Below are 20,555 nucleotides of genomic sequence, written 5' to 3' on the forward strand. Positions count from 1 at the left end.
CTACCCTGTGCTGCCTTTTGTGCTGCTCCCATAATCCCAGAACACTGTGTTCCCACCAGTGCCTGAGATCCCTGGGACAGGAGGCAGCTCCCTTTCCATGTGCCGCTGCAAGGACTTCCCAGGCAGCACAGTTGCTCTTGGGGAGCGTTGCGTTGGGAAGGGGCCACCTCATGAGCTCCCCTAACATGTGCCATCAGCAGTGTGGGCACCGACCTTTCCAACACATGGCAAGATCCACAGATTCTTGGTTTTCTTCACTCCTTGCATTTCTTTGCAGGGATGAAGGCAGATACCTTCCTGAGGTTGCTGGTGATCTTCAGCCTGCTCCCAGCATCTGTGTCTTCTTCCTATGGTATTGTCCTTTCCTCAGGTTTTGCAGATCAGGGGCTTTTCTGAGCAGGAAACATAAAGTTAAGTCAAGAAGAGCCTGAATTATTCTGTTGTAAGCAGCAAAGTCCAGCAGAGGTGTCGAAAGAGCATAGTCAGTTTGCATCTACTGTGGCAGCAATCCTGGCTGTTTCACGTTTTTATCGGTTAACGTCCTATCTGATTTCTTAAAATCACGTTAAAGCAGAAGTCATTTGTCAGAACTGCTCCATCCCCACAGTACAACGGTCTTCTTCCCCGCACGCTGTACAAAGCAGCGAGTGCAGCCTCTCAGCCCTGGGGGCTGCAGTGCTGGCAGCGGGCAGCTCCCTTACTGCATTCATGCTAATTTTTATACAGGCTGAAAACTGAACTCCCCTCTTGTCACGAGGGGCTGGTTCCTGCTTCCAAAGTGAGAAATGAATTATGGTCTCTTTCTGAAGTGAACTCACTTCAGCTGCTGCAGCGTTTGGTGAACTGGAGCTGCCAAGGGCTGTGGAGTTTGGGGATGGGGCAGTCACTCGACCCTCTCTCAGCCCTGAATCACTGCTCCAAAACATATAAAGACTTCTGCCTGTTCATTTACAATGTAAAATCCCTATGGAAAGCACATGTCTGACCTTTCATTTGGCTCAAATGGTGGTCCGGGCAATAATTTTTCTCACCAAGACTGCCAAAGACGTAAACTCTGGGTTGATCAGAGAAGATATCTTAAAGAATCTGGGGAGAATTCGGAGATATTTATCCCCTTTGTGCCGATTTCTGAAGTTTTCTTCTTCCCTAGAAGCTGTAGGAAAATGCTTTCCCTCAGAGAAGCCCCCCAAGGGCTGTCCCCTCCTGTTTTGTGACCCGCAGCCAGCAGGTGATGGAGACAAATTCATTGTTGGGAGCGCCCCGAGCAGGAGCGGGAGCAGTGAGGGTGGCAAGAGGTCACGGGGTGGACTGGGGAAAGCAGTGGGGAAATCAGGCCGTGTATCCTTCTGCCTTGAGGCGTAGGGGGTTATCTATGAACTCTGGCCAGTGGTGCCATGGGGAAGGATGCAATATCACCGTAGGTGTGTCGGCAACGTGGCTATAACAAACCTAGGATAAAAAGTGGGGGAGTAAAGACAGTGATGAGAAAAAAACAGCAGACGAGAGCTCTTAATGCTTGTTAGGGCAGCCAGCAGTATCTGTGCAGGCTCTCTGAAGGCAGCAATGGCTGGAGGTGTAGAAATAAGATGAATCACATTAATTGGGGTTGCAAAATATCTTGAAGACATAGCAACTACTCTCCTGTGAAACAGGAGGAGGGATGTTGGCTACATCTCTCTCAGTGGCTATTTGAAGCCTCCACTGATGGCGATACCCTTTTCATGCCCGGGAGTGACTCTCTCAGACTCCGCTGAGGAATATAGATACATACAGATAACTCTCTAGAGAGCAAGCAGCAGCAATTGCTTTCAGCACCGCTCTGCCGATATCCCTGGGTGCTGGAGGCACGAAGAGAACTTCACTGCAGCACAGGGATGCTCCCAGGTGGGAGACAGCCCTCTCACCTCTGCTCTTTCCTTTCCCTTACCGAGATCTGCCAGAGGAGCTGTCGGACGTGTCCCTCAGGAGCAGCGTGGATGAGGCCAAGCAGCTGGTGGATGCAGCCTACAAGCTCACACGCGACCGGTGAGAGCTGGGGCTGGGCTCGGCTGCTGGCATACACTGCGTGCCCTGCCTGCGCTGCGACATCACCGGTTTTTCCTCCTCGCTCCGGCAGAGCAGACAAGGGTGCGAGGTCCTTTGGGAGCACAGTAGACTGTAATGCAGTATTTTGCCTGCCTTCACCCACATCTCCAGTCTGTTGGGTCACTAAGAGCTGTAACTCTGTCCTCCTCCATGCTTGCCGTTCCTCCCAGCTCAGTATTGCTTGGCTCTGTCTCATCTCTCAGAGGTACTCCAAGGAGGACTGGAGCCAGCACAGGCTCCTGCTGCTTTCTACTGGTAGTAACCTGCTGTAGGCTGCGGTGAGGACATTTTGTGGGATCTGACAGGAGAGCCCAGCTTTACCACCATGGTTTGGGAATATACAGCTTCCTACCAGCCCATACATATCCTCCTTCAGTAGCCATCCTCCGAAACCCCTGGCTGCCTTAGAGGGACCCCTCCATCTGAGAGGAGGCTCCAGCAGCATTAAGACAGGGTGACTTGGAGACGTTTGGGACCTCTGAATGGAGACTGGCACCTGAAGACATTGATGAGCTGGATAAGACTTGAGTGAGATTTGGTTGCCTCAAGGATGTAAAGACCTAAGATTTGTCTTCTGGGCGGTGGAGGTGGGCAATTTAAGAGATTTCCTTCCTGTAACTCTGCTCCTCTGCTGAGAGTGGCAGGAGCAGCTCTGGTCTCTTCCAGTTACCGTACAGGGAGGTGGGTGACTCTGCCTTTGAGATTCAGACTAGTAACACACCAGGAGAGCTGGGGTGCCCAGTGCTCAGGTGTTTAACCTGAAGGACTCTTGGCTTTGCCCCATTTCAGTCCTGCAGATTTTGTTTTATTCTCCCTTGCAGCATAAAGAAGCACCTGCAGGACGATGCCTTGACCCCAACAGAGCTTCTGGGATATTTCAAACAGCCGGTGGCGGGGACTCGCGCTGCTGTTCGGGCTGCAGATTACATGGAAACCACCCTGACGCTCCTGAAAGAGAAGCTGCGATGGGCTGTGAGAGTGGACTTCAATGTCACAGGTAGAGATCTGACTTTGCTGGGAGGAAGGCAGAGGAGGAAGATGTGGGGCTTGGTCACTGGGGCTTTGTGGGGCTTGGGAGGAGGGAAGGAAAGGGAGTTACGATGGGCCACAACTCAGATCCCCATCTCAGCATGTGTCTTGAAGAAGCAATGTCCTCCATGAGGTGGCAGTCCTGGCCTCCCAGCAAGACCAGTTTGCTGAAAGCAGAAGACGAATTCGGGGCAGTAAGAGAAACAGTTCAGGGAGGCACACAGAGGGCTCCTGCCACATGAAGATGAACTCATGGGGATCCCCAGCATTACAGCAAAGCACTGGCAGGCCAACATACACATCCTGGGGTGCTCCAGCATCACTCCAGCACGAGGTGAGCGGGAAGAGGGAGGCAAGGCCTCCAGCCTCTCCATCCAAGAGTGATGCTCCAGCACCACGCCAGAGACCACCTGGCTGCCATCTCTCATCTGCCTGCCCAGGAGGCAGCAGTGGCTTCTTAAACCATGCTGTGACCCAAACTGGTGGTGGCAGTCGTGACGAGGAAACCTCCAAAGGACTCAGGACGTGATGTGCTAGCTGTACTAGCCAAGAGGGCTCTGCTGGTTGAACTCAGCCATTTATCTCCCATGCATGGGGAGATCTGCAGGGTGGAAATGCAAAGCCGGCTCCTGATGGTTTCTTCTCCTGGCGGCTCTGAACTGTGGTGATACACACGGGTGGCTGCTTCACAGGGGAAAAACACTTGTAACATACCACTAAGATGACTGTAGCTGTTAGCAATTTATGGTGGAGACAAAAAGGGAGGGGAGGGGAAGGAAAATGAATTGCTAATGCTAGAAAATCATTCTGCTGCTGCACAGGCCTAACATGTAATTGTAAGTCAGATTTGACCACAACTTTGTTGAGTTGAATGCTTTCCAAACCAGAAAAAGCAATCTGCTGCTCTAGAGAGCATCCTCAGCACATCTTTGAGCAGGAAGACCTTAAATGACAGCCTCTTGTGCTCTTCTGGATGATGCTGTGATAAGAAACCATTTCAAGGCTACAAGAAGGAAAACTTTTTCCTGAGGCTGGGAAGCACTGCAGACCCAGCAGGGCCAGTATGTTCCTGCATGTTTATTCTCTGTTGTTACCTGGCAGACTTGCTGACACCAGCTCAGCTGGGGATGATTTTCAAGGCAAGTGGATGTGACCAGCAGGAAAAGAATATAAATTGTGACGCTTCTCTCCGCTACCGAACGATCACTGGGGAGTGCAACAACAGGTGAGGGGACTGTGTCAACAGGAGGATGGATGGGTCCACCATCAGTAGAACTAGGCCCACGTCCCCAAGGATGATCCACGTAGGACACCTTCTTTAGGGTTTTACACCCCACAGTGTTGTTTCCTAGATGTGTGGAGCTTCTAATTACAGCCTTGCTTCGAGGTTTCTTGGTTTTGTACACGAACTAGCTCTTTGGCCAAAACGTGAATAGCTCTGTGTTGAGGACTGGGTCTCGAGCCCAGGGTCTCCGTCATCAGGTTGCATCTTTCTTCTTTCTCCTGGGCTTTGTCTGGCTCTGCCCCTTTGCAGGATCTCAAAGGACTTCCTGGCCCAAACCCATACTGGGGCATGATCTGGCCATCTCCCTGCCCCACGTTGTGTGTAGGAGGAAATCTGGGCACATGGGAGAGAGCACCTTCCGCACATCCTGTGGTTGGACAAAGGGAGGGGCATGACTGTAATGTGACAGCCAAGGGAAGCTGTGCTAAACAGTGGAGTGTTTTAAAAGGGGCTGTATAGGAGCATTCCCCATTTCTCCCCTGTTACTAAGAACCTGCTAGGCAGAGCGTCTCCTGGGAGCCCCTCAGGCAGAGGAAGGAGTTCAGCCAGCTCTGCCTGCCTAGGGAATGCTTTAGACTTCAGGTATCTGTATAAGAAGTAGGGAGAGAGCTACCTGCCTCCTTCCATTTTCCGACAGCAATGTCTTCATTCAGGAGAGGGATCCGGGCTCTGGGATAAGGACAGCTCCATCACACCTGAAGCCCTGGAGAAGGTGGGATCAGCTGTGCCCTGTGCTCTGTGTCCCTCCATTGCTTGGCCCTAGGCAGTGTTACACCCACAGTGTATGACAGGTGACCAGAGAACACATCTTATACATGCACTCCAAAATTAAATATATTCTTAGTCTAATCAAGGCTTTAACAGTCTAATCAAACTATGATAACCACTTACTCACAATCCAAATCACCCCATTTCTATTAAGATCACTGGTAACGCCATTAAATGAATGGGTGTAAGTCTCTGCTCCTTTTCTCTGACGTTAAGCTTTCGCCTTTGTTTTCCTCCCATGGTCTGAGGTCGAGGGCCCTTCTTCAGGCTGGATGACGCAAGGAGTCACCAGCAGCCTGAGTTCTTGCCTGGGGAAGTTGAGGCTTGGTGTGTATTATTATTGTTGTTATTATTATCACACCTGAGACTTATTGATAACACCAAACCCACAGGGCTACAGCAGCTCCCCGACTGTTGTACACCTCTCTGTAGTTGCATTCCAAGATTCCTGGCTTACTCCACATCCATGAGCTCTTGGCCCTGCCATGATCCTAATGACACTAAGAGTTTGCTGTTCTTCCATTCACTCTGACAGGAGAAACCCATCACTGGGAGCTTCAAACAGAGCCCTCGTCAGATGGTTGCCAGCAGAATATGAGGATGGCGTGTCAGTCCCCCATGGGTGGACAGAAGGAAAGCGTTTCTCTGGATTCCCCTTTCCATTGGTAATGTTTGTGACAGTCATCTGGAAAATGCAGTCTCGGGGCTTAGGGATTGCCAGTCCTTGGATAGACCACAGCTGTCAAAGCGCATGTCCACCAGCTGGCACGGTGGTGATGAGGAGGAGGAAGCTAAATTCACCAACTTCAGGTTGATCATATCAGAATCTCCAGGGTGATCTAACAGAAATGCTTTCTAACTCCCATGCTTTCAGGAAAAGCAAAGGAAAATTAATCCGATTACTGCAGAAGCACGGGATAAAGGAAGAATTACAAAATCTGTTCTTTCAAATTAAGTGCATTTAAGCCAAAGTAATTTATTCACCTTTTTTGATTTGGTTTGTGGAAGCTTGTCATCTCCTGAAAAGCAATATGCCAGAGGATAAAATGAACAAGTGAATCCCTAGAATAAAAAATGTCCAGCTAGAAATTCTGTGGATGGATCTCCATGTGGGGTAATCTGTGTGTGTGGGGGGGCTCTCGTGGCACCTGGATGAGAGCAGGGACACTGTGATGTGGTTTCTGGTCACTTGGGTGTAGTGCAACAACAGCACAAATGAGGAGCTCTGTGATTTTCTGGGCCGCGTGCCTTGTGCTCATGCTTTCATTGTACTTCCTAACTCTGCTCTGCAGCACAGTGTCAGGGCTTGAGCAGAGTTTTGACCACTTTTTCTGTGGTAATACATGAAGGAAGAACTGGTGGGGGAATTGTGGTGGATGGGGAAGGGATGAGAAGGGAAGAGGGCTTCGGGAGAGTGTCCTGCTAGAAAGACTTTACTGAGATAACTCAGAAATTCCCAAAGAGTATTTTTTTCCACACTTCTATTTCAAAGTGGTCTTTTAAAATCTTTTGTCTCCCTTTCCCAGGCTATTCAGTATGGCTCTTGCTTAGCTGCTTCCATAGGTCCATCAAGGGATACTCTTGGCCTAGAGAAACCTGGCTAGAGCCAGAACAATGCAATGCTCAGCAAAGGGGGCACTCAGTAATGCCCTACAACTCAGACAGAGATTTGGGTTTTTTTCTGTGACGTACAAGGAATGCCTTGTGAATTTTTGCTGATGACCCTATGAACTGATGCACCCCTTCATACACGTCATTTCCTAATGCACTTGTTCTGCCTTCGTTCCCTGCAGGTTCGAAAAGTGTCAAATGAGATTGTCCGTTTCCCCCCCGGGCAGCTCAAGTTGGACCAGCACAGATCACTCATGTTCATGCAGTGGGGCCAGTTTATTGACCACGACCTGGATTTCAGTCCGGACACCCCAGCCAGAGTCACCTTCAGTGGCAAGGTGGACTGTGCCACCAGCTGTGCCAAGCAGTCTCCTTGCTTTCCCATCAAGGTACAGCCAGCCGCCTTCTTGCAGGGAAGAGGCGAGAGGGTATCTACCTTCCAGCCAGGAGATGTTGGTGGTTCTCCTGGTCCTTGGCCACAGAGGGACATCCTCCCAGAGCAGACCAAGGGGGTCAGACCGCTCTCTGTAAGGTGGCAGTGCTGGTCCCAGGGACTGTCCCCAGGTGTCAGGCACACTCACAGCCTGTCTTTCCCCCGTTTCCAACCATTTACCCATCTCCCTCAATGATACGGCTTTGTTTGGAGGTGTGGTGCAAAGGCAGCATGGGTGATACCTGGATGATAGTAAATGTGCGAAAGACAGGAGCTGATGGGCGTCAGCATCACAGAAAAATCCATGCCCATTTCATGGTTAAATGCTCAGTAACGTAGTGCATGGGGCAAGGAAGTGATGAGCATCTTTCAGTAGTGGCTAAGGCATTAGCATGATAGTCGCATTGCAGTCTCCACTCCAGTAAATGCTTAATGAGGTACATGTCCACCCTGCAGCCCTGCTCCCCTGCCTTTGAAAATGTACTGCAGCTCTGGTTCTCCCATGTACCTGTCTTGCCTTTGAAGGAAAACTGTGAAGGGATGGAGCATCACTGAGTATTTGCCTAACATGCATTTGAGAATGCAGGCAGGGTCATGAGTTCTGGATGACAACTGTCCACAGTGTAGATACGGACACTAGACTCCAACGTGAGATAGGAACACCTGAGCTTTAAAGATTCAATCCAATATGTATATATTCAGGGGATAAAGTTTAGGTATCCATAGGACTTCATGGAAATATAGGCATCTCCAGGCTTTCAGGCTTTCATGCATATTTGGGTCTTGGCCTCCTCAAACAGCATCTCTGCTGTCAATCTGACCCTTCATATCTGAGATTTATGACTGATCTCCACACTATCTAACATGGCTTTGAAATGACTCCTGCCTGGCTTTTCTGATGTTTGTAGGATCACACCGCAGTTTCTGCACCCCTGAACTGGTAATGAATTATTGACCAGGCTCCCCAGGGAGGTGGTGGAGTCACCATCCCTGGAGGCGTTCAAAAAATGTTTAGATGTGGTGCTTCGAGACATGGTTCAGTGGGTTTAGCGGGCATGGTGGCATTGGGTGTGCAGTTGGACTTGATGATCTTTGAGGTCTCTTCCAACCGTAATGATTCTATGATTCTATGATGCTATGATTCTTTTATCTTTCTGCAGATCCCACCGAATGACCCACGAATTAAAAACACAAAAGATTGCCTTCCCTTCTTCCGCTCAGCTCCTGCTTGTACCAGCGGCAGAGCAATTCGTGATCAGATCAACGCACTCACCTCCTTTCTTGATGGCAGCATGGTATACGGCAGTGAAGTGCCTTTGGCCAACAAACTGAGGGATGGGACCAGCCGGCTGGGTTTGCTGGCCGTTAACCGGAATTTCACTGATAGAGGGAAGGAGTATATGCCCTTTAACAGTAGGCAGAAGGACCCCTGTCTTATAGTCAGTAGGGGAGCTAAAATCCCTTGCTTTCTTGCAGGTAAGTTGAGTGCTGGCACCCCTAACCCTGAAACCCAGAGCGAACAATTCCACCAGCTCCAGTTCATTTCTTTAATTGTTTGTGTTTCTTATTTAAGTGGAAAATGGACCTTAGCAAAACATCATGAAAGACTGAGACAGGCTGTGCTAGGTAGGAGAAAGGTCTTCACCATCTCCAAGTCTTTGTGACTATATGCCTGAAGTGAAGCTGTCCCATCTGTGCTCAGCAGCTCTGGTGTAGGGTCCAGAGAGCACATGGGGCTGCTGGAGGGGACCTGGGAACCAGTGCCATGATGGAGCTGAGCAAACTTAGCAATGGCAGACTGGTCTAAAGGCAATGGCTTGTCCATACTTGTCATTTGGTGGCTGTCTCTCTTCCATCAGGATGGGTACAGGTGTGTTGGTGCTGGGCTGGGTCACCTCCATGAAACATTTGCCTGTGCTGCTGTACATCAGTGTGTCTGCTGCACTGTGAGAGGAGCTTAGATCCCAGATGGACTGAGAATGAGACTAGCCACAGATCAAGGTGACCTTTTAAGATGTGTCCCCACTACTGAGAAGGCTGGGGATGCACTGACAGCACACCAGCCAGGACTTCCGCACAGGCCTGCAGTCCATCAAGACAACCTCCTGCTCCATTTATCCTTTGTCATGCTTTTGGTATCATCTTGACCACTTCTTCAACTCAAAATAACTCCTTTTGTCTTGAGCACAGCCTCCCAAAGCCATGCCTCCTCTCCAGGCAAAACACTGCACAGCCACCACAACCTTCCCATCTGCTGCCGTTTGCTGTCTTCTCCTGTCCCCCACACACAGAGACAAAAGAACTGACCTCCTGGAGCCTGGAGCGTTGCTCCCTTCTCCCTGGACCCTGCTGGTGAGGACCAGGATGGTCCCACAAGCCTGCGGGACCCCAGAGAGGGATATTTCTGATACACCTTGTGAATTAGTGTCTCACTCCCTGGTCCTTTTCTTTCGGCGAGCAAGACCTCCTGGCTAACTCCAGCTGGCTCTGGCCACACTGGGCTGCTCATGGCACTGCCGGAGAAAGCTTGAGGGCACAACAGATCTCATCAGCTGTGGAGCTGATTTCTGTTCCTTTGGTCCCCTACATATCTGGCCCAAGCTCCTCTGGACAACATCCCCATGGTCCTTGGATACCATCAGGACCTGGAGGTGGGACCGGTGAGAGAGCTCTGCTTGGTGTCACCCTCCAGTGCCCTCCTTTTAAGATCTTGATGTTTTCTGTTTCCTTCAGCCTCTCACACCTCTCCATCTGTCCCATCCATTGTTCCACATCTTCAGCTGCTTCCTCAGTTCTGTGCAGGTGTCTCCTTGGTGAGAACCACGCAGGACCTGTGGCCAAAGGCAGATGCTCAGTGAGGAGTAGAACGGGCAGGAATATCGGATGCTTCCCAGGGTGGGCTCCCAGCCGCCAGGACCCTGCAGCTGGGGGCTGCTGGAGCAGTTACTGTTCCATAGCTGGATACATAACCATCAATGAATTTACAGTGAACAGTTCAGGCTGGCACAGAAGCTCCTTTGAAAATTCAGTGTCTTATTTGTGACTCTTCCAGTCCCTGAGAACTGGGGAAATTTTATGTGTGCAGTTGCCTAACAGGGTTCAGCAATTTCCTACTGGAGCTCTGTTGGAAGCCCTGGGTGGATGTATTCTGCTTGGGGAAACTTCACAGTGCTTCTTCTGTTTCTTCTTCTGCAGTCTCTTACAGACAGCCTTTGACAGTGAATGAAAAGGGCTCTGTGCTGAATGCAAGAGTAAATCCCTCTATTTACTATGGGACTAGGGGACTAATACGACATATTTACTTTTCTCTTCGTGCCTCTTAATACTCTCACCACCTGCTTGCTCTTGGGTTGTCTGCCCTAGGTGTTTGAAGAAGGATTTAATATTTCATTGTGATGCCATTTGTAATTTATTCCTTCAAGTTGTGACTCATTTTGCTTTTACTTTTGCTCACTAGAGAGCTTGATTGTGACTGTCATCTTGCTTTGGCCACAGTTGCAGATGGTTTGAGGGACCCTGCTTTCCTTCTCCTCCTGTGTGTTTCTTGCCCATCTTCTTCACAACGCAGATACCGAGACATCTAAAAATTTCTCTGTGCATGCTTCCCAATGTGACATTCACCTTCTTCCAGTGGGAAGCAGCCAAGCACACACAGGTCACTGGCCATACGAGTCTGCTCACTTGTGATACTCCTAGGTGATGTGCGAGCAAATGAGATGCTGGAGCTGGTGTGCATGCACACGCTCTTTTTGCGGGAGCACAACCGCCTGGCTAGAGGGCTGAAGAGACTAAATCCCCACTGGAATGGAGAGAAGCTCTACCAGGAGGCACGAAAGATCCTGGGTGCCATGATCCAGGTACCAGCCACCATGTCGTATGTCCTGGCTCTGCTGCTTTGTCTTGCAGCCTCACAGAATTAATGTGATGGGCTTTGTCAGTGTGGGGTGTCCAAAGGGTGCAGTATTTTGGGGTGCAAATGACCAAATTCTTTCCACCAGCCACTTTTGTCCAAATCAAAATCACACAGAGATACCTGAAATAACAAGCACAGAGGGGTCACCCTGAATCTTTGACATCCCTCCACTGTTAAATTTCCAAATTCCTTGATAAGTTTTTAACTGCACATTTTGTTTGAGAAACATGGGGACAGAAAAGTCAGAGGAAAAGTTTTTCATGGATAAAAATGGTACTGGAGATTTGGATTAAAATTCCTCTGGGTTGTGAGTCTCCTCCTTTCAAAAGTCCCACATGCTGGTGGGTGCAACCACCCGTGGCATTCCTCTGTCCTTAGTGCTTCAGGGCAAAGAGCCCTGTGGGACTGTGCTGCACCACAAACTTCACCCTGAATGAGACCCTAGGGTCACAGAAATATTTCTGTGCTTGGAAGGGACCTCTCAAGGTCTCTTGTGCAGCCTCCAGTTTGGAGCAGTCCCAGCTTCAAAGCCGGATGAGGTTTCACAGCCAACAGAAAAGGATAGCTGCTATGGGAGAAGACACGGCTTTTCCAGAGGCAGTGCTTAGTCACACCTAATTGGAAACTTGTTTTCTGAGTTGGCTCAGCAAACAAACAAAAAAAAGCAGAAATATCAAAAGGTTTAAGTTTTTAAAACTGTTAATTTAAATATTATAGTATTGTTGAATAACAATGTTGGGTAAGCCAATGTGGAAAGACTCAAACAATTGTACTAAAAGCATTGTCTCCATCATCATGTTTAGATCAAGGGTTTCATCTTCTTGTAATTTTCAGACAATTGAGACATTTTCATTTACTGACACGGATTTTGATTTTTTAAGTGATATTGTGCCCCCTACTCAATATCCCAAAGAGACATGAGACAAGGATTAGAAATCTCTTCTGTGGGAGGACTAACACAGCTGCCCATGGGTGGTGATAACATCTGTGCCAACACTTGACTTTTGCTTTGTCATCTGAAGCATGTAGGGTTGGAGGGAGGAGGAGATGCAGTTCTAGCTGGCTGATGGGAATGGCCTCTACCTATAGGTCAAGGAGGGAATATTTGGGAGCATTTGGCAGACTTTCATCTTGCTCTGCTCTGCCAAGCTGTTGAGGCAAGGAGGAGCATTTCTGGGGACACCTTAGTGCCAAATCCTCAGCACCAACAGGCAGAGGATCCCAGCGCGCAGGCAGAGAATGAGCGTGGGTCACGCACAAGCAGTGTCTGTGCTTCCTGATGGACCTGGAGCAGTTATGTCCACTTTATATTTTCATGCAAATCACTGCATGTTCATGCAAACCTCACTGCTGTTAGAGAGTGTAGAGATCTCACCATGCATGGCTGGAGACACCAGGAGCCCAGGCAGTGGCCTGCGGTGCCTGTGTCTGTGCCTGGAGCTGCACCACCTGTGCCATGGGACAATGGCCAGGTGCAGAAGAGGCTTTGAACCAAGACCATGGAGCTGAAGAAACAAAAATGCCACTCAGCAGTGCCAGAAAGGATCCTCACCGGACTGCCAGAGCAGTTGGGTGAAGGTCTGATGAGGTGAAAGAAAGGTTGACCCTGAGAAGTCTCTCTGCTCCACAGCTGTGCTAGCAAAATCTCCTACATAAATCCCATCAAAGAAGTCCAGTGTGACAGCTCCTGTAGTCTGAGATATGAAGAATAACTTTGCTTTCAAAGAAATTGATAGGGAAGCAATTAATGATTCACACTTTGTTTGTTTCCCCTTAGATTATAACCTACAGGGACTACCTGCCTCTTCTGTTGGGAACCAGTTTCCAGAGACTGATTCCTTCCTACCGAGGCTACAATGAGTCTGTGGATCCTCGAATAGCCAATGTCTTCACCCTGGCTTTTCGTTTTGGTCATGCTTCAGTTCCCCCAAATGTTGACCGCTTAAATCAAAATTACAAGCCCATAAGTCCCAAAATTAAACTCAGAAATGCCTTCTTTGCTGTCTGGAGGATCATTAAAGAAGGTAAAGCTTTTCTTGCACCTCTGCAGTGTAAGTTTATTCCATTCAGCCTTTTCTGCCCTCTCTGGATGAGCTCCTGCTTCAGCCAAACTTAAAAGCAGTTTGCATTAAATGTATTAAATGACCTTTACTACCAGCCAGAGTTTTTCCCAACATAGCTGTTCTCTGCAGCCAAACACGGCCCATCTTATTATGAAACATGCAGTCTGATTGCTTAATTGCTGTAGAATCTAAGAACGTTATTCAAAATATTTTCTTTTTTAATTCTTTAAGTGCAGGAAAATTGATTCTCTTGTCGTAGAAGCTTATAATTAAATATAAGCTCTGTTCAGGTCTCCTGAGCCTCTTACACACACACTTGCCTCTCTGCACCGCTCACAAGTCTCGGTGTAACCATTGCAGGTGGAATTGACCCCTTTCTCCGGAGCCTGATGGCTAATCAGGCCAAGCTGATGACACAGCAGCAAATGGTTGTGGATGAGCTCCGGGATCGGATGTTTGAGCAAGTAGAAAGGATTGGGTTTGATTTACCCGCACTTAACATGCAGCGTAGCAGAGATCATGGCCTCCCAGGTAAGTTGGCTGCGGAAACAAAGCTTCCAAAGAAAACCTAGTAGAAATCAGGCACTCTTGTGATTGAACACTGAGAAACATCTCCAGCTTGTGCTTGACTGAAATCAATCTTTCATCATTTCTGTACAACCATAGGTAAGTGGATAGGAGGTTGAGCAATGAAGTCAGAGCCTGGCTGGAGCTGGAGGAAACACGTGGAGGCACACGGCCAGAAGAACATGGGGCATTGCACAGTGCGGAGTCAAGTGTTCAGTAACTGACTCATTTGTATTGTTGTTCAAATCAGCAAAATTGAACTACTTTGCTCAGTAACAAGTTTACAGGAGTGGAATTAGGGCCAGAAGTCCCCTGTGGCATCTCTTCAAGCATCTGCAGTGGTCCAGCCCAGCCACACACGATTGGAAGAGCAGATTGCAAAATGAGAGGAAAAGCTCATCATAATTTCTCTATAAAGACCGTGTCCCAGAAAAAAAACCATGTCAGAATCACTCTCAGGACTCTGCAAGATGCAAAAACAGTGTAATGGCATTGCAATATGGTCCTGAGAAATAGATTGTTGATAAGACTTTACAAAAAAAAAACATGTCAGAATCACTCTCAGGACTCGATGCAAAAACAGTGTAATGGCATTGCAATATGGTCCTGAGAAATAGATTGTTGATAAGACTTTACAACGGGCTCATGGGTGTGTCGTTGCCTAACAGCGTTATTAGGCTGATGTACGTGCCCGGAGCTGCTGTGTGAGTAACGTCCTGGGAGATGCAATAGCACTTGCTCTGAAACTGTGATGAAAAGTGTGCTGGATTCATAGGTTTTAAGCCCAGACAGAGGCTTTGTAATACATCTGGGTGCACGGTGAAGTCACAGGATTGCTCTGCCTTTGCTGTAACAGAAGGTTGCGATTTTTCCATGCTTTATCTAGGAGCACTCTGGTGCAGAACCTGATCTGAACCACAAATCCTGAATTTATAGCTTTGACTGCTGAGCTGCTGCAGTAGAACTGGCATGTATTTCTAGTGTGAATTTGTGTTTAGCTCCCAGCCTTTGGGTCTCAGCCCACCCCCGAGTGCTACTGTACTCCTTGATGTTAGACAACCTATGAAGGTGATGACAGTATAGCAAGATCAAAAAAGCTTCCTCATTCTTTTTCTGATAAAGCAAATTCTCAGTCTCCTTGAATTGTTGGATTGTGGTGTCATCCGGGCACCAAACACTGTATCTTTTTCTCTGAATTCTCCCCAGCGTTTAGGCATCGTACTGTCGGCAGAGATGTATGCTGCAGCATCATCTCACCTCTGCACCTAACAGTTCAGTGAGTTGGCAGGTAGGAGGACACGTTAGTGCTCCATAGACTTTTCCTCTACTTAAGCAGTCATTTGATAAGACACTGAGTCGCAAGTTGCCCTTTGCTGGGAACGTGCCCTGTCCACCAAGATCCAGAATTACGCACCAGTGGATTTTCAGCTGTTTGCAGTACGGAAAAATCAGTCCAGCTGTCAAAGTCCGGTGGCCCTCTCCCACCTGAAGTAACTTGGGCTGTGTAGAGCTCCCTTTGCAGTGTGGGATGGCTTGTCTCTGTGGCCAGACAGGGACACACGTGAGACCAGCTGTGGGGAAGTACTTGGCCACTACCCTGTTGTACAGAAAGAGGTAGCACCAACATCTTGCCCAGATTCACTTTCAAAGAAGGCAACATTAATGAGTTTTGTGAGGACCTTTCTGCTGTGGCTCTGTCTGAAGGTATCTGAGACTGTGTGCTCCCTGAGCTCCCTTAGGGTTCCTGGGTCACAGTGAAGATGAGGCAGCCATTAGGCATGCCCAGACCCTTCAGCTGAGCACTCACAGCACAGGGTTAGGAGCAGTCACAGCACACGCAGGGTCAGGTGCCTGAACATTGGTCCCCTTTGCTCTTTGAAATGCCCTGGGGTCACTCCTCTGGCTCTCTGCTGCAGTTTCAGCAGGGCATGGGTCTCCTGTTGCTCCTTGGTCACATCCTCAGGAGATTGTTTCAGACACACCATGGCTCTGGAGCCTGTGCCACTGAGTGGAACAGTAAAACAGCGCTGGAAGATGGTGGAGCAACTCCTACAAGCAGAGAGCGCTTGCAAAGACATGGCCCTTCCACAAACAGCATTGAAATGCCAGGCAGGACAAACTGGCTCTGGGGGAGTGGAAAAATCGATGACATTAACAGAAATACAGAAAAAATTGGAAAAATATTTTGAACATATTGGGACCCAACCTGTGCCTTAGCTTTGGGAAAGAGAGGAAAAAAACATTTCTGGGAGGGGGAAACGTTACTGATCTGTCTGCTCTGATACCCAACTACTTGCAGGTTATAGCTCCTGGAGACAATTCTGTGGGCTCTCACAACCTACTGGACTGGAGACACTTGCTCAAGTGTTGAGGAATCGCGGTCTGGCAAAGAAGTTCATACAGCTGTATGGGACACCAAAGAATATTGACATTTGGATTGGGGCACTTGCAGAACCCTTTGTGAATGGAGGCAGAGTTGGGCCTCTCATGGCTTGTCTTATTGGCACCCAGTTCAGGAACATTCGTGATGGGGACAGGTAAGAGAGGAGCTAGGTATCGAAACCCCAAAGGACAGAGGGAGACTGGAGTTTATGTGGATTTCTTCATGCAGATTTGGAAACTGTTCCAGCTGTTTGTTGCTTTTTTTTCGTTACTACTCCAAATGTTTCTTTCCCTTTCTGGTGACGTTCTTATTCCCTGTCTAGATGATGGCTGAGATCCTAGGCTAGGGTCCCTTCCCAGCCAAGTGTTTTCTCTCACCCCATTCACTGCCAATCACTACTTGTGCACATTGGATTGCCCTTCTCCATGCTGATGGTTCACACCCAGCGTGAATGTTTGAGCTCTTTTTCCCCTTCAGATAAGCCATTTTAAGGAGGCCCGTGTTACTGTGTGTTCAAACAGCAGTTCACTCCACCAAAGGGAAACATATCAATACCTTAACAAGAAAAACAGGTACAGCTCTAAAGGTGGCAAAACCAGGATCTAGATGGATTGACTTCACCAATTAGAAAAAAACCTGTCAGGTTGAATCAGCCTAAATGGTTTGTACTGACAGTAGACCCTCAGCATCTCTTGATGCTTTGGGTAGTTTTGAAAATTTGCCTGCAGACCAAAGGATGTGGCTGAAGGACTAACACATTTTTGGGATTTGCAGGGAGTAGAAGAGATTAAGTATTCTCTCTTGGTTAAGTCCCAGCTCAACCCAAGTTTTTTCCCTGGCACTGGCAGCGTCTCTGTCCCCTCTCTGTGGGACTGCTGCTTCTGGGCTTTTGTGCCCTGCAAAACTCAAACATCTCTCCACCTTCCCATCTGCTGAGTTTGCAATACACAGCTTTGCACCATCGCAGGGTCTTATGTACTTCTCAGGGGGCTTAGAGATGGTTTTTCACTATTTCTCCTTTCCACCCCAGTTGGGTGGGTTGGGATTTGTTTGCCAGCCACAATCATTGAGCAGTGTTGTGCTTTCAACAAACCTGAACTCTTCCTCCTCCTTGAAGTTGCTCAGGGGCATCAGGTGCAGAACTGAGTTATGTGCCCCATTTTAAGATCTCCCTGTACTTACTAGGAATATTGCCTGAAAATGGGATCATGACCAGTGTTTCTGGGAAACCTTTCTGCCTAGAAAGACTTACTATGATCTCAAAACCCGGTATTGGGAGCTTAAAGACTACTGCACATCTAGAAATCCTATTCTTATGGCAGGATACAAGAACCCCCCCTTTTTTTTTTAAAGAGAGTAATTATAGGGCTGGTTCCAGCATGACACTCATGTGGATGTAACCACAGTCTGCGTACAGTATGTGCAGACTTTTCTATTTGAAAGAGGGTACCTGTGCCTCATTTGAGGGAACACAGGGCAACGCTTGAATTCAGTTGCATCTTTATTATATGTCCATGGCAGAAAAGCAAGTTAAATTATCCAGCTGGTGAGTCAAAGCTCTTGATTTTAATAACAGAAATTTAAATTTTTTCTTGGCAAAAGAAACACGTTATTGATGTCAATAGGAAATAACGTTGCAGGAGTCTTGAATGTGAAGAAACCAGAAGGCAAAAATCTGTTGTGTCTTCTTCTTTTTTCCTGCAGGTTTTGGTGGGAGAACAGAGGGGTTTTCACTCCTCAGCAGCGCTCTTCGCTGGCCAAAATCTCCTTGTCACAAATAATATGTGACAACACCCACATCTCTAAAGTACCAAGACATATCTTCCAGGCTAACAGATACCCTTGGGGGTTTGTGAGCTGCAACCAGATCCCAAAGCTAGACCTCAGAGCCTGGAAGTCAAAGACGACTGAGGAAGTTACAGGGGAAGGTATAAGCTTCAAACAGCAATCAGTTCCTGCCTGCAAACATGTGAGATAACCAGACCCCAGGCTTTAAATCAGAGCTGCCTAACACAGGTCTGAACACATGTGGCAGATACATATCTAGCACATCTTTAGATACTCCATTTCATTAGGTCTACTGGTGAGTAGCTCCTCCAGCGTGCAGATTTTTCCAGCATCAACCTTGCAAGACCAAGCTAAGTGCACTGCTCTGAGATTTTTCTGATTAACAGACTTTTCAGTTTAGCTCTTTGCCGCTGATGCCCATGCTCTTCTGCATGGGAAGTGATGCCCAGACTGGGGAGGCTGGGCTTTCTGTCTAGGTGGTTGGTCTGGTTTTTGCACAACTCTGAGCAGGCTGTGAACACATCCTGGTCAGGCCAAAAGCAGATCTGCACTTGAATAGAGATTCTCACTTTATGGAAGAAATTGTGGTGTTTGATTTCAGCTAGGAAAGTTTTTGCCTGTATTTACAGTCGTTCCCTTGACTGCCTTAAGGATTTGTAAAATTCTTGAGGTTCAATGCTTTTCTCCCCAAACGCTCTCTGAAATCCCTGGGAAGTAGATGTAGGAAAGAGCGGCTCTCCCCTGGGAGAAGTAGACTGCTTCAGTGCCTTAGGGCCATGCCTTTTCCTAACAAAACGTGAGCTTTCCTTTGCTCTGACAGTCAGGCCCTGCCATGCTCTCATGCCAATATCCAGGCTGTGAGAAGGAGCCAATCTCTGCAAATCTAACGGCAATCGTTAGGAGCTCAGACAACTCCATCTGCAGTCAGCTCTCACTTTCCATGAGGATGGTTCATTATATTCTCCGCAGGGCTATGGGATTATCAGCTTGAAAGTGTGGCAGAATACAACTATAAATGCCATTTTCATGGTGCCAGAAAAAGTGAGACCTGTGGGATCTTGTAGTCAAGGAGGGATCCCTGAAGGTCTTTAGAGCAATCAGGACTAATACCAGAGTTATCGGTCCCTCTTTTCCAGCCTAACATGTGGGAGTAAATCACACAAGATAACAGGGAGCTATGGCATGTCCCTTTCTCTTTTGCTAACACATTGGTTTTTAATGTTCTCTAGGAGAAGCATCTGGTGACTTTTAACGCTGAACACCGAGGATTCCCCAGAAATCTGGACTTGGGAAGCTGCTGAGATGGATTATTGTTTTTTACTGTGTTTATGCTTTTACTGCCTGAAATGTTTGGGCATGGTTGCTGCCATTTGCTCAATTTAGTTTGCATGAAGCCTTTTCAGTGAGACGGAGTCCAGCTATAAAAGAACTTCATGAAAAGATGTCCCCGGTCTGTGCAAATTGCTCAATATCACAAAGCAAAGCAAAATGAGTTGTCCAGAGACTGACTCCCAAACAAACCAGCTGCTGGCTTAGGCGATTTCACATACATTGTGTTTCAGTAAAGCTTTACTGTCAAAAACATGTTTTGGACCCTCCTTTCAATATTTCCAGCCTACTTAGAAAGAGATCAGGACATTGGAATGACTGCTTATTTTTGCTCTCCATTTTTTTTGTTTGAAAAAAGTACGTATTTCAGTTTCCAGAGAAAATCTACTAATTTCATGGCGCCTTTGAGTGAAGCAGAAATAGCTGTCGTGCACCCCAAATAAACTTGTTTAAAATGCCCTGTTTCAGGTTTTGCTTGAATATGGAATGAAGAAATTGTCCACATGGAAGAAAGCTGTTTTCTCTTCATTTTTGCCCTTAATCCAGAATGCCTAGGGCATCATCTAGAGTGAAAGAAATCTGTGACAAGTTATTCCTGCAGCCTGGCGTGAGCTGGAGTGACTTACCCCTGGGCTGTGGAGCTGCTGGGATGTGTCCAGGCAAAGACAGAATCTTAACATACAAGAAAGTAAAAGCTAATCTAGTTTTACTCCAGCTTTATCCCCTCAATACCTTTTCTTGAAAGGGATGAAAACCGCTTTCTCCTTCCACTGTACTCTGCTATGTTACTGTTATCAATGAAAAAGGCCAATTTTGAGCTGAGGCCAAAATGTTCCTTGCACTTCGTAAAAGGCACAGTAACCACAGGTGAGTGGAGAATGGTGGTAGGTTTTGTATGGGAATATTGGACAAAGCTGATTCAAGAACCCATGTATTTTTAATGAAAGAAGGTATTTCTTGAAGTCTCTGACCCATACTCCTGTGTCACGCAGCACTATGAAATATTCCTCACAGAAAGGGCCAGTGCAGGACGTAGTTACAACAAACACTTGACAATAATCTCCTCCTTATCACCTCCAGGATGGGAACAGTCTCTGTGAGAACCTTGGTGAAAAGAAAAGGCATAGATACCAACTTCTGCCAGCACTTGGCCAGGTGTCGTGGTTTAACCCAAGTCGGCAACTAAAGCACCATGCAGCCGCTCACTCGCTCCTCCACCCCTCCCTGCTGGGATGGGGAGGAGAATCAGAAAAAGGTAAAGCCTGTGGGTTTAGATAAGAACAGTTTAATAACTGAAATAA

At 47.8% G+C, this 20,555-nt stretch overlaps 1 protein-coding gene across 1 annotated transcript; it reads left to right on the forward strand.

Moving 5' to 3' along the window:
- Positions 1 to 279: 279 nt before the first annotated feature.
- Positions 280 to 18,106, forward strand: LOC104167995 (myeloperoxidase-like; the record flags this gene model as incomplete). Its single annotated transcript, XM_009708425.1, has 12 exons — positions 280 to 352; positions 1,932 to 2,025; positions 2,907 to 3,082; positions 4,216 to 4,339; positions 5,703 to 5,832; positions 6,961 to 7,167; positions 8,372 to 8,687; positions 10,908 to 11,068; positions 12,902 to 13,148; positions 13,548 to 13,718; positions 16,054 to 16,291; positions 17,842 to 18,106. Coding segments are annotated over exons 1-12 (2,202 nt in total), but the record flags the coding sequence as incomplete, so codon positions are not given.
- Between the last annotated feature and the right edge of the window lie 2,449 nt (positions 18,107 to 20,555).

The sequence above is a fragment of the Cariama cristata genome, unplaced genomic scaffold (genome assembly GCF_000690535.1).
Source record: "Cariama cristata isolate BGI_N322 unplaced genomic scaffold, ASM69053v1 scaffold17939, whole genome shotgun sequence".
In the NCBI taxonomy this organism is placed as follows: domain Eukaryota; kingdom Metazoa; phylum Chordata; class Aves; order Cariamiformes; family Cariamidae; genus Cariama; species Cariama cristata.